The 11,978-nt window shown below is 36.0% G+C and overlaps 2 protein-coding genes across 2 annotated transcripts; one reads left to right on the plus strand and one right to left on the minus strand.

Annotated features, from left to right (window-relative positions):
* Positions 1-3,719: 3,719 nt before the first annotated feature.
* On the minus strand, positions 3,720-6,781 carry LOC129576439 (uncharacterized). The gene is made up of 3 exons (XM_055461557.1): positions 6,024-6,781; positions 4,813-5,952; positions 3,720-3,728 (listed from the first exon to the last, which is right to left on the minus strand). The coding sequence occupies exons 1-3, from the start codon at positions 6,522-6,524 to the stop codon at positions 3,720-3,722; spliced, it is 1,650 nt and encodes a 549-aa protein (XP_055317532.1). The 5' UTR covers positions 6,525-6,781.
* A 1,005-nt stretch (positions 6,782-7,786) lies between these two features.
* On the plus strand, positions 7,787-8,736 carry LOC129576440 (uncharacterized). The gene is made up of 4 exons (XM_055461558.1): positions 7,787-7,954; positions 8,080-8,205; positions 8,251-8,544; positions 8,602-8,736. Exons 1-4 carry the CDS (start codon positions 7,787-7,789, stop codon positions 8,734-8,736), a joined length of 723 nt encoding a protein of 240 aa, XP_055317533.1.
* Positions 8,737-11,978: the final 3,242 nt, after the last annotated feature.

Consider the following 11,978-nt stretch of genomic DNA (forward strand, 5'->3'; position numbering starts at 1 on the left):
TCGTGATGACATTCTCAACGTTCGTTTGGAAAGACGAGTTATGATTGCGACAGAAGGAGAACCAAATATTCGCGGCTACAGAGCATTCGTATATTTTTCACCAGCACCGATCCAGCAGGATTAACCATTCAAACTAAATTCGGAATGATATTGATATAGACCAACAATTTTCTCTTCAACGTCATTCAATACAATCATATTGATTTATTTTTATTTGTGACCTTAATTTATCCGAATCAATATCAAAACTGAACTATTTCGATCCATGCTTTAAGATCAATTACACAAAGTTTCTTCATTCGAAAAATCGTTTTGCATTGCTTATCTTATTTATATACACATGTAAACTTTTTTACATTTTAAGACAAAAATAAAACCCAAATTGGTGAAGAGCATATGAGAACGAATGTGTTTTCAATTTTAGTCCATGACATCTCATTTCATTTCATTTATTTAAACCGCCAAAAATTGGCTGAATATTTGGTTTTGCGGGAGAATGACTCCAAGAGTCAGGAAAAACCTGATCTTTTGTTTCTATACAATTTAGTTTGATTTGATTTTTACGTACATTGACAAAAATAACTATAATCCATTATAAATGAATAAGAGGTCAAAAACAATCACCAATTCAATGAATGACTATATCACAGTCAATGTTACTTTTCGATTTTGTGTAAAAATCACAGTTTTCCTTCATTAATTCTATACATTTAAAAAGGATGTAAAAAACACATCATATTAGAATCTGTGGATCTAAGAATCACAACATAATTTCTTATTGGTTCTCTGAAGTACCTGTTGGGTTTTTCGCAGATTGAAAATTTCTTTTTTGTCGTTTATTTACATTTGCATTCGTTCTTAATGACTACTTAAAAATATTAAAACATTTGCATTTGCCCAAAAATGTAAAATAGCAAAAACAATACAAGTGCATGGATGCGCTCTAGCGCAATTTTGAAAAAACTACTCGTTTTCGGTCGTGTTACAAGCACTGAGCATGTTTGACGCACGCAAATTCAGTTGCGGTGCGGCCGCTGCTCAGTCACTCGGTGCGCTTCAGTCATCTCTGATCTTGTCAAACGTAACTCTTAGGTTGTCAATTTGTTTAGATTAGGCTTTAGTGTTGATCTGTCTCGTCAAAATGGAAGGTCAAACCAAAAAATTCAGTTGCGATTTATGTAAAGTTGAGCTGAAAGACGTGTCTGAATATTGCAAGCACGCATTGAAATGTAAGTCAACGACAAAAAAGAGAACTTGTTCAATCTGCGAGAAAGAATTTTCCAACAGATACTTCAAAGAACACATAAAAAATCATGACGGTGAGTTTATGTTATGTACTAGAAATAACGTATTTCGCCTATTTCTAATTTTTTCGGGATTCTAGATCCATACAGGTTCAAATGTGAAGATTGTGATGAAAGATTTAACACGGCGGCAAGACTAAAGGACCATAATCGAAAATATCACGAAGAAGAAGAAAATCAATATGTGTGTGAACAATGCCAAAAGTCCTTCAAGATCTACACCGACCTGAAAAACCACAATTACCGACACCACAAGGCAAACAGAATGATGTTCAAATGTGGGCATTGCGAATACGAGACAGACATCAGATATAGCCTGCAAGTCCATGAACGCCAGCACACTGGAGACAAACCGTTCGAGTGCACCGATTGCTGCAAAAGTTTCAAACAGAAAAGCCATTTAAACCAACATAAAAATGTACACCATCCAGAGGTAGAACCATATCCGAAACCACCGGAGCCAAAAGCACCACTGAGATCCGCGAATAATGATCAATATTTGCAACAAGATAACCCAGTTGACACAAACCAAATTCCAGCAGCTTTACCATTGGACAATTCTTTATATATAGATTCTTTCGATTGGACAAGCGTCATTAATTTTGATTCATACTAAAATATAACTAAATGATCTGCGTTTAAATTATTTCCATTTTTAAAAATGTGAACGGAAGCCAATGCTTATCATTACCACACTAAAGTATATTCAAAAAAGCCTACCGACGAACGAGAATTTTATTTTCTAATAGCAATTCTGCCAATTTTTTTTCTATTTTTATTTGAAAACTTTCTTTTAAATGAGCAAATGCAATAACGAATGTTGCAGAAACAGAACTAAAAAAAATAAAAAAATAAAATGAAAAACTAATCGTATAAAGAGAAAATCATAAAGTTTTTTTTAATTCGCGTAAAAATTAATGAAAGGAGATTAAAAATCGAATCTATTAATATTTACATATAGCTCATGAATAATAGGTACAATACATAGCTAACTAATATCGTTTAAAACTACTTATCACATAAAATGGGTCCGACTTAGAAGAAAGAAATAAATTGAATATTATATGTTCATTTGATTCAAATCGAGAGTAGAAATAATACAGTAAAGCTTATAGAATAAAATAGCCCAGAGAAAATTCTGAAAAAACGTCAAATCGAAATGGAGCTCGTCATTTGAATAAGAAGAAGATTGTGTAAAAAAAACAGAACAAAACAAAATAAAAAGAATGGAAGATTTTTCAAAAAAGATTTTTTGTAACACAATTTTCTAAGCCATTTCTATAAAGATGTACTTGGCATCACTATATTTATTTGAGCGAATATGCATATATTCTGATTGGATTTGAGTGAAAAAATATATGGAAAAAACTTACATAAAATAAATGAAACAAAAACAAAAATGTCACAACGGAAAGTCGGATTGTTGTGCAACTCAGACAATTCATTCAGTTTGTGCCCTGAATTACGTTACGTATAGTTTTATGATAAAATATTTTTTTTAAAGAAATTGGAAATCGTCAATATCACAAGGTTTGTCATTAGGAAAATCGTTGAATTTCCATACCCGATGATTAAATGTTCACAATGGGCACACATTTCCTTTTTTGAGATTCATTTTAGAGCTTTATTTTTATTCGATATGCTTTCAATACAAGGAATCGTATCGTATTGTCGAATTGTTTGTGCAAAGACACACTTATTTCATCAGCTTCACTATATAGCTTTGGCAGTTTTTTCTTTCTTCTCAATAATAGCCTAATCTCTGCAATCCACGGATTACACAGACGTATAAAATTTGAACCGACGCCAAACTAACCAAACCCAATGAGGGTTCTACTATGGCATAGCAGTACTTTCACCCCCTCATAGTGCAAAAAAAGCAAAAGAAAATGAGAAAAAATGAGCCAAAAATGTGCAAAGACACACTTAAAAAAAAAGATCACTCATTTGTAAGGATATTTCGAGTTTTGGACCAATTTTTTAGCGTTTGGTGGACGTTTGGCCAAATGAAGTCATGACAACAGCCATATTTCAGTTTCTAATGTATGCTAAGCTAAAGCTTATGTTCACAGCTAAAAACTAAAGCCAAAACGATTCACCTATGATGACCCGTTGGAAAGTTATGGCTCCCCAAGTGATAACATGTTCGTTTTTTACACTATTTTGGCACTAATTATCACTTGAGCAGCCATAACTACCCTACCAGACGACACAGGCATGTCGCATTAGCCTTATTTTTCATCTATGAACATCAGCTTTAAAATGCAATACCGCTTGAACTGAAATATATCATCTGTCATGGTCTAATCTGCCTCAATGTATACCACAACCCTCAAAAATGGGTTCAAAAATCAAATTTATTTCATAAAAAAGAATTTATTTCCTCTCAAATATTAAAAAATAGTACATTCAAGCTTATATTCTCTGTACCAATGTTTGAGTAATTTTTAAAGATGTTTTTGAATGTATATGAGTGGAAAATTTGATTTTTGAACATGATTTTTCTGGGTTAGTATGTTGAGCAATGTTGTCCAGTTATACGTTGGCTACAAAATTGTCGAAAAAAGTGATCAGAAAAATTTGATACGCAGTTATAGTTGAAAAATTGAAAAAATCGCCATTTTTTCGACATTTCGTTCCATAGCATCTATTAGGGGAGTGTACCCGGTTGTGGGCACCGCTTTTTGTTTCAGCCATAACTTGTCACAGAATTCATATTATGCAGACATTTGAGTATCAATGGAAAGCTAGAGGTATAAAGAAACGTTTTGGTGCAAAATTTGCATTGATTCCATCACTCAAAAAAATTTTGTGACCAATTTTCCAAAGTGCTCATTTTTGGCCAAAAAAAAATGTGTACCCGGTTGTGGGCACCCCCAAAAAAATCGATAAAAATGAGTAAAAACCACCAAAGTATTGAAAAATATTGAGTAATATCAAATTTTATTAATTATTGAAGCCTTCGGGGGCAAAAATGACAATAGAAAATGGCACTTTTTCAAATTATTCATCACTTTCTTCGTCGTCCAAATCAGTATCGCAATTTTTGCACGTGAAAAAACTGTCACGCATATCAGCGCACTTCAGATGCACGACCCCTTCGCATTTGTTGCATTTGATGGAGTTTAAAGAAGTTAATCTTGATGGCATAAGCTCCAAACAGATGAGACAAAAGTCACGATCCTCGTCCGATGGTGGCGAATCATTTGGTTTCGAACGCTTGGCTGATGGTTTGGGAGAAGGCGTTGCCTTCCGTTTGTTAGACTTTTTTGCGGTTGAACTTCCTTCTTTGTTTGCTCCTTTGGCGGCTTCTTTGGCGGCTTTTTTGTTGGCGGCTTCAGCTTTTTTGGCGGCGGCTTCAGTTTTTTTTTGCTGCTTTTTCCTTCAAAAGAACTAGGCTTTCAGGAGAAGTCAAAATAGTGCTTTCCATCGGCTTCCGGCCACGTTTTGAAGGCTTTTTTTGTGTGGCTGCTTGCAAGGGACCAATTTCATCCAAAAGACAGCTTACCGAAGACGATCTAGATGTTGTTGGTTCAGATGAACTGGTTACAACTTCCTCACGTCCAACATCTGGCCCAACGACGATTCGACGCTGATCCTCTTCACCAATGCCAACGTCCAAGGCAACTTCTTCTTTGTTTTGCTCAACAGCTTGAACAAAGTCAGCATCGGTGAAAACGTCCGGATTGTATGGAAAAATGCCGGTCGCACTGAAGCCAGACTTGATAATTTTTGGTGTCAAAGCGAGATCAAGAGTCTTACAAACAAGGCCAGCAATATGACGGATTTCCAATGGCGTGTTTGCATTGTTTTTTTGCCATGCGGAACATTGCGACTTATAATACGACTTTATCGGTCCGAATACAGATACATCCAAAGGTTGCAATCTGTGGCTGCAGTGCGGCGGGAACGAAATAATATGGATACTATTTTCAACGGCCATATCGATGGCATCTACCGACAGATGCGATGCATGGTTGTCAAGAAGCAAAACCACAGGAGAAGCCTGCGAAGGTTGGACAAAAGTAATGAAATGACGCATGTAACGCACAAACTCTGGCTGGCACATCCAACCAGAATCATTTGCAAAACCAGCTGTCCCGGATGAGACATTGTCCAAAAAGCTGGTTTGCATGTTCTTTCTCGGGAAGAGGAAAAATGGCGGGATGCTGTTACCGCCGGCGTTTACAGTCAACGCCATCGTCACCATTGTGCCTCTTTCGGCGCCTTCCATTTGGCCAACTCGCCGCATGCCCTTCAACGCAATCACTTTTCCAATCTTTGATGGCACAGTCCATCTTTCATCCATATTGTAAATTTGGTGTCCATTGAATTTGTATTCAGTCAAAAGAACATCAAAATTTGCAAAAAATTTATCGACGTTGGTCTTGCTAAACGCTTTTGCACGATTGAGCGACGTTTGTTCGGGCGTACGCAACACAAGCTGACGGTGGCGGCGCATAAAATTGTAATACCAATGACGACCAGCCATCATTTCTTCATCCCAATTCGCCGGATAGTCGACGGCGAGTTTCTTGGCAAGCTGATAAGCCAATTCACGCAACTCGGTTATGCTCAGGCCATAATAATGCTTCACGCATTTGAAAATGTAGTCAACAAGTTCCTTTTCTTGGGCAATGGTGAAAACCTATTGATAAACGTCAAAAAAGAACATTAAAAACAAAGCACATGAACAGGAGAAAGAAATAAAAAACATACCATATTAGATGGCGTACGTTGACCGCAATCACGAACAAATTCCGTCAATTCATCATCTGCTACGGCTGAGAGGTCTTCATAATTTTCTTCAACTTTCTTCAGATAGCGTTGCAAACTGCTACGAGGAAGATCATGGGACCGTGCAGTCGTTTTGATTTGCTTCTTGTCGATCAAGCAATCCTTAATGGCCTTTACCAGGGCATTTATATCAATTGCTTTCGGTTCAGTTGACTTTTTCGCAGTTGACATGGCAAAAAATCCATAAAAATGAATTAAAAACCCAAACAAATAACAAAAACCACGATATATAGCACTCTCTAGCTCAAAAACAAGTGTTTCAAGCGAAAACAAAGAGTGCCCACAACCGGATACAAACGGGTGCCCACAACCGGGAATGGCAGCCATTTTGAAAGTGAGCATAAAAATTTTTCGGTGATCAACAAATGCTCGGATACGGTGTTGATTCATATAATTTATCGAAAATCCTACACATATATGCATAAAACTCACCTTTTTGATGTTTATCACTTCACTTTATAACACTTCAAAAAAAATCTGAAATCTTCTCAAAGTAAATTTTTAGCCAATTTTTTTTCCGATTTTCGTAAAACATTAACAAACGCGTCTTTTCACTTCGGTGTTGTAGCAGAAAGTGATGGACTGTCAAAATACACAATCGCTCATACTCAGATTCGCCATTTTTGGAATCTGTCAAAAAAAAATTGGGGGTGCCCACAACCGGTGACTGCCCACAACCGGATACACTCCCCTAGATGGGATTTTTTATGTGTAAAATGTTCATAAAATTTATTTATTGGACTCTCAGCTACAACTTCGACTCAAAAAGTAAGACGATATCTCGAACTTTGGATGAGATATTGACCAAAAAGTGATGACGTCAAAAAAGCAGAAATCATAAATAGAACAAAAAAATTACACAGGCGTATAAAATTTGAACCGACGCCAAACTAACCAAACCCAATGAGGGTTTTACTATGGCATAGGAGTACTTTCACCCCCTCATAGTCAAGGTCATGTTCTATCGAACTTTTTAAAAATTGTTCCACTGTGCAATCAAACAATGTTGAATTCATTCATACTTGGTAATGTGCACCTCTTTGCTGACTCCGTCCATTCTATCGTAAAAGGAGAGAAACATGTGAACAAACACATGCAATGAGGAAAAAAACGCAATTAATAACGGAAATCTATTTAGAATTGCATTTGATTGGCTAGTTCAATGTGACGTTCAAATCTCATGGTGGTGACACCTCTATATCAACTTAAAAATCATTTTAGGCAACAATTCTATTGCACCTTTCGTCTACTCTGTAAAAACGTTCCCAAATATTTGAAAATTGTCGTGCCGAGTTGATACAGGGACCATGCAATTTGGTTGCTGCAACTCGGCACGACAATTTTCAAATTTTTGAAATTAGTCGTGCCCTTTTTGCATTATTAAAACAAAAGCAGCCAGAAACTTCGACTGGTTCGGACAGATACTGACATCGTTGAAGATCGCTGAGCGAATGAGTTTACATTGATATGAGCCCACAAAAAAAATCAGAGATTCTTTTTCTGTAATGTCGCCAGTGTCAAATAACGAGAAGAATAATTGAGACTAGCGACATTACAGAAAAAGAATCTCTGATTTTTAAGATTTAATACGATATTTTATTTTGCTTTGAGGTTTTGAATAAAAAGATGTAAAGATTTGAAGAGAATCAACCGGTCGTCGTTTTCATTCGAAAAAATTATTCAAAATGCAGCAAATTACCATTAAGGGGGAAAATTACGACATTACTAAACTTCTCGGTAAAGGAGGTTTTGGATATGTATACAAAGTAAAATGCGGTAATGATTTGTTTGCCCTCAAAGTGGAAGAAATTCAAAACCAGGGTGAGCAATCGGGTTTGTTGCAAGAAAAAAAGGTACTTTTTGTTTTCGCATAAATGTTTAACTTTTTCGAGCTATTTTCTATTATTTTACTCCATTTCGATTGAATTGCGTTCATAATAATAAAACCATTTTTTATTATTCGACCTGCCGATTTTAGGTGTATGAAATGCTGAAAGGCAAAGAAGGGTTCATTCAAATGAAAGCATACACGCACGATAATACTCACCGCGTTTTGGTCATGGAACTATTGGACAACTCCCTTGACAAATTGGCGGAATCGCAAGTGAATTTTCTCAACGTGATAACCCAAATCACATTAAAATTGAAGGTTCTTCACACTAATCGCATAATTCACGGTGACATTAAACCAAATAATATCATGTACCGTGCTGAATCGAACGAATGGTATTTGATAGACTTCGGTCTATCACATGTCATGAACGATGCTCACTGTCCTATGCTTGTCGACACCATAGGCGGATCTTGGCTTTATTTAAGTCGAAACATGCACTATCTAATGCAATCCTATCAAAATGACTTCGAAAGTTTGGCTTATTACATCGTTCGCCGCATCAAAGGGAGCCTACCTTGGTCAAAGGATTGTGTTGAACTTCAAAAAAAGGTTCGAACCGATGCAATCTCTCGGCAAGATCTAATTGGGAAAATTCTCGCAAAAAAGATGGACGCAGTTGATAACGTTCGCGCTTTTGATATGCCAAAACCATACCAAGCATTCATTGAGGAGTGCTTTGCAATGGACAAATTCGATGTTCCGAATTACAGCCGATTGCTAACAATTCTAAACGAAATTTAATTGCAAGTATTCTTGCAAAATACGTTGATCCCGTAATGATCTGTCGAAACCACTACTTCAGAGAACAAATAAAAAATCAAATGACTCCGATGAATTCATTAGATCCGTCACTTCTTCATAGCAACTACAAAACCGTTAAAATATCTGGAACAGCAGTAGTAACTCGCCGAACAACACATTCAACACAGAAAATCGGAATTTGATTGACCTTATCGTAGGTACTCACTCAGTTGCAATGACAAAAAAAACAGTCCTAGTAACAGTAATAACGAAACACTCGACAAACGATTTTTCGATTCTCTAAATGATCTGATTGTCCGATTTCCATGTACATATTTCAATTTATTTCACAAATGGATATCGGCTGTTTCAATGTGTTTCATTTTTTCTTCTGTTTCTTTCCTCTCCTCTCCACTGCCGGTTTCGACGAAACGAACTATTTTGCGGCCAACAACAGCACCGATGATCCGATGCAATAACATCAGGGACATATATTTAGATCGAACAACAAGATTTCATCAATCGTTGGATGCACTCTGTAAGTGTTTTAATTTAGGCAAAAGAAGCAAAAACATCCTCGAATCGTTTTGAAGCCAAAGGGGTGTTTATTAAACTCTCAATATTTACTTTATTTTACCTTCGTCTTTGGAAATTCAAACATGCCATTCATGTATTCCATTTGATTTATCTTTGTACGCTCATTAGGTGGAACATCACGTTGGAAATTGTAATTCTCATCGGATTCATCGCTGGAAAAAAATCAAGCACTGACTCGGAACTCCAAATCACAATGATTGATAAACTCACCGAATTACTACTGCTAAACTAGAGAGGGAGTCCTTCACGCAGCTGCAAAACAATACATTTTCCATCAATCTATAAATATTAATACCATTTTTTTAGATTTAAGTCGCTCATGATAAATCTCTTTTTCGGTTAGCGTATAATGTTGAAAACCAACACAATCCGTAAAACATTAATAATCGAATTAATAAATACTAACCCATTTAAATTCAACAGTAAAAATGCATGAAAAAAACGGAAAAAAAGCTAGGCCAATGAAATATGAATCATTTACATCTAACAACTAGAACAAAACAAAACCAACACGAACACAGAACCAGTTTAGGTTTTAATTATACCAACGCATAAGCCATATGTTCTTGATTTGTTTTTTCCTAGGGGGTAGACACAATTTTTTACTAGAAAAACTAGAAGAAACTAGAAGGAATTTGGAGCATTCAGTTTACACACAGTATATGGCGAACTGTCAAATTTTACTAGAAATACTAGAAAAAATTAGTGTACTAGAATCTCGTGTCTAACCCCAAGGTTTTTTCACACACACACACCTACATGAATAAATATTTTGGGAAATTTAAAAGAAATGCATTCATTTTAATTAATATCACGCCAAAAAACTTGACAAAAGTCTTAATTCCATCTGAAAAAAGTCAACAGGAAAAAAAAGAAGAGAAAATGTAGTGTTTGCAATGTAAGTTGTTTATTCGTTTTTCCTGTGAAGTCTGAAATCTGTTTTAAGAAGCAATACAATAACATAACAGTTCAAAATATGATGTTTACTATGTGGCTTAGAAAATCTTATGGAAAGTGTGACTCTACACCACCTCGGCACGACAATTTTCAAATATTTCTTCTATTCCGGAAAAACGTACTCAAATATTTGAAAATTGTCGTGCCGAGACATTACAACCGAATTGTATAATCTCTACACCACCTCGGCACGACAAATTTACGAATATCCATCAATTCCATTGCAAACAATTACTTTTTGAATGTTTTCTTATATGTCGTACGATTGTTGGCACAATTGAGACAGATTGGAATGAACACCACTGTACAGGTAATGTTTGCTGCTCCCACTCTGACCATATTGACCTGAAATCTCTCCCATCAGTGTTCCAACAATCGTATGACCAAAAAAGGCCTCCCGAAGCGAAGAAATTTTGGTATCTGGTCATAAACTTATGCTAATTATATGTTCCGGAATCGAAATTCTACTAATTCTAGTTTGCTTATTTTTTTATTTTTCTTAACATGTGCTTAGATTCGAATTCAAATTCGAGTTTCAAGTCGAGTATATGCACGCTAATTGGAATCGTTTTCTGAAGCAGAATCGATATTCGACTCGGAACTTGAAATCGAATCTGAGTCAGAATATTCATCGTTCCAGTTGTTGAAAACGTAATCCTTTGACGATGGATGTAATTTTTGTATTTTTGCCAAAATACATAAAAATATGACCATTTGAACATCTGTTTATCTATAAATTTGGTCCAAAATCGACATTTCTTCATGGAGCAAGCGAATGGTCAAAATCTGCATACAAAATCACACTTTTGGCATAGAAAACTCACCTATGATGGCCTGGTATGACTCTTTTTCCACGTAATTTTGGACGAGGAATCGATTAAGACTTGTCTCAATCTTTTCTGATGGGTCTGAAAGGTCGAAAAATGACCCTGTTCCAGTTATATTTTTAACTCGTAATATTAGATGCATAAAACCACATTTTCCACTTCAAAAATGCATTCTTCGTCACATACACTGACTAAAATTGTCTGGAATATTTTTAAATCTTTTTCTTAAAATGCTACTTCTATTTCTTACCATTTTATTGATTTTATTATTGTTCAGAGCATCCACTATCGTCGGATGAATTTTATGATTGGGTCTGCAACAAAGATATAAATCTACTAATTCAAAATCCCTCGGCATTCTAAATGCTCATGCAAGCAAAAAATATCAATCTAGTATCTGATGAGCTGCGATATGTGTTCTTTCTTCCTTGGTAGTGAAGCGTCAGTTACATTGAAAAATGCGCCAAAGATAAAATAGGATTAGTAAATATGTAAGACCCAACTGAAACAGTTGTAATTGCAACGAGTTCAATCTATGATGTAAGAACTTCCAAAAACTCGTTGGTAGCAATCGACCGTCCTGTACCTAGCAAACAAATTTACGTATTTACCCTGTTGGATACAAATGGTGAACCAGTGCCACTTGGATCCTGTATTTACCGCGGAACGTTTTCTTTCCGATCCACTCAGTGACAATTCATCGACACGCATGTAGAAAATCCGAAAGTGGACGAATCGCCTTATAGCTTATATGATGGCCGATGGAGATGCTAATGCATATCTGCTGAAAGACCTACGCTCTTATCTGTCAAAAAAATTTCCCATTGCTTATGTGTCCTCCGTACTTGCCATTCACCCAAT

This window comes from Sitodiplosis mosellana, unplaced genomic scaffold (genome assembly GCF_009176505.1).
Source record: "Sitodiplosis mosellana isolate CC-2019 unplaced genomic scaffold, AAFC_SMos_1.0 Smas_scaffold_6186, whole genome shotgun sequence".
NCBI lineage: Eukaryota > Metazoa > Arthropoda > Insecta > Diptera > Cecidomyiidae > Sitodiplosis > Sitodiplosis mosellana.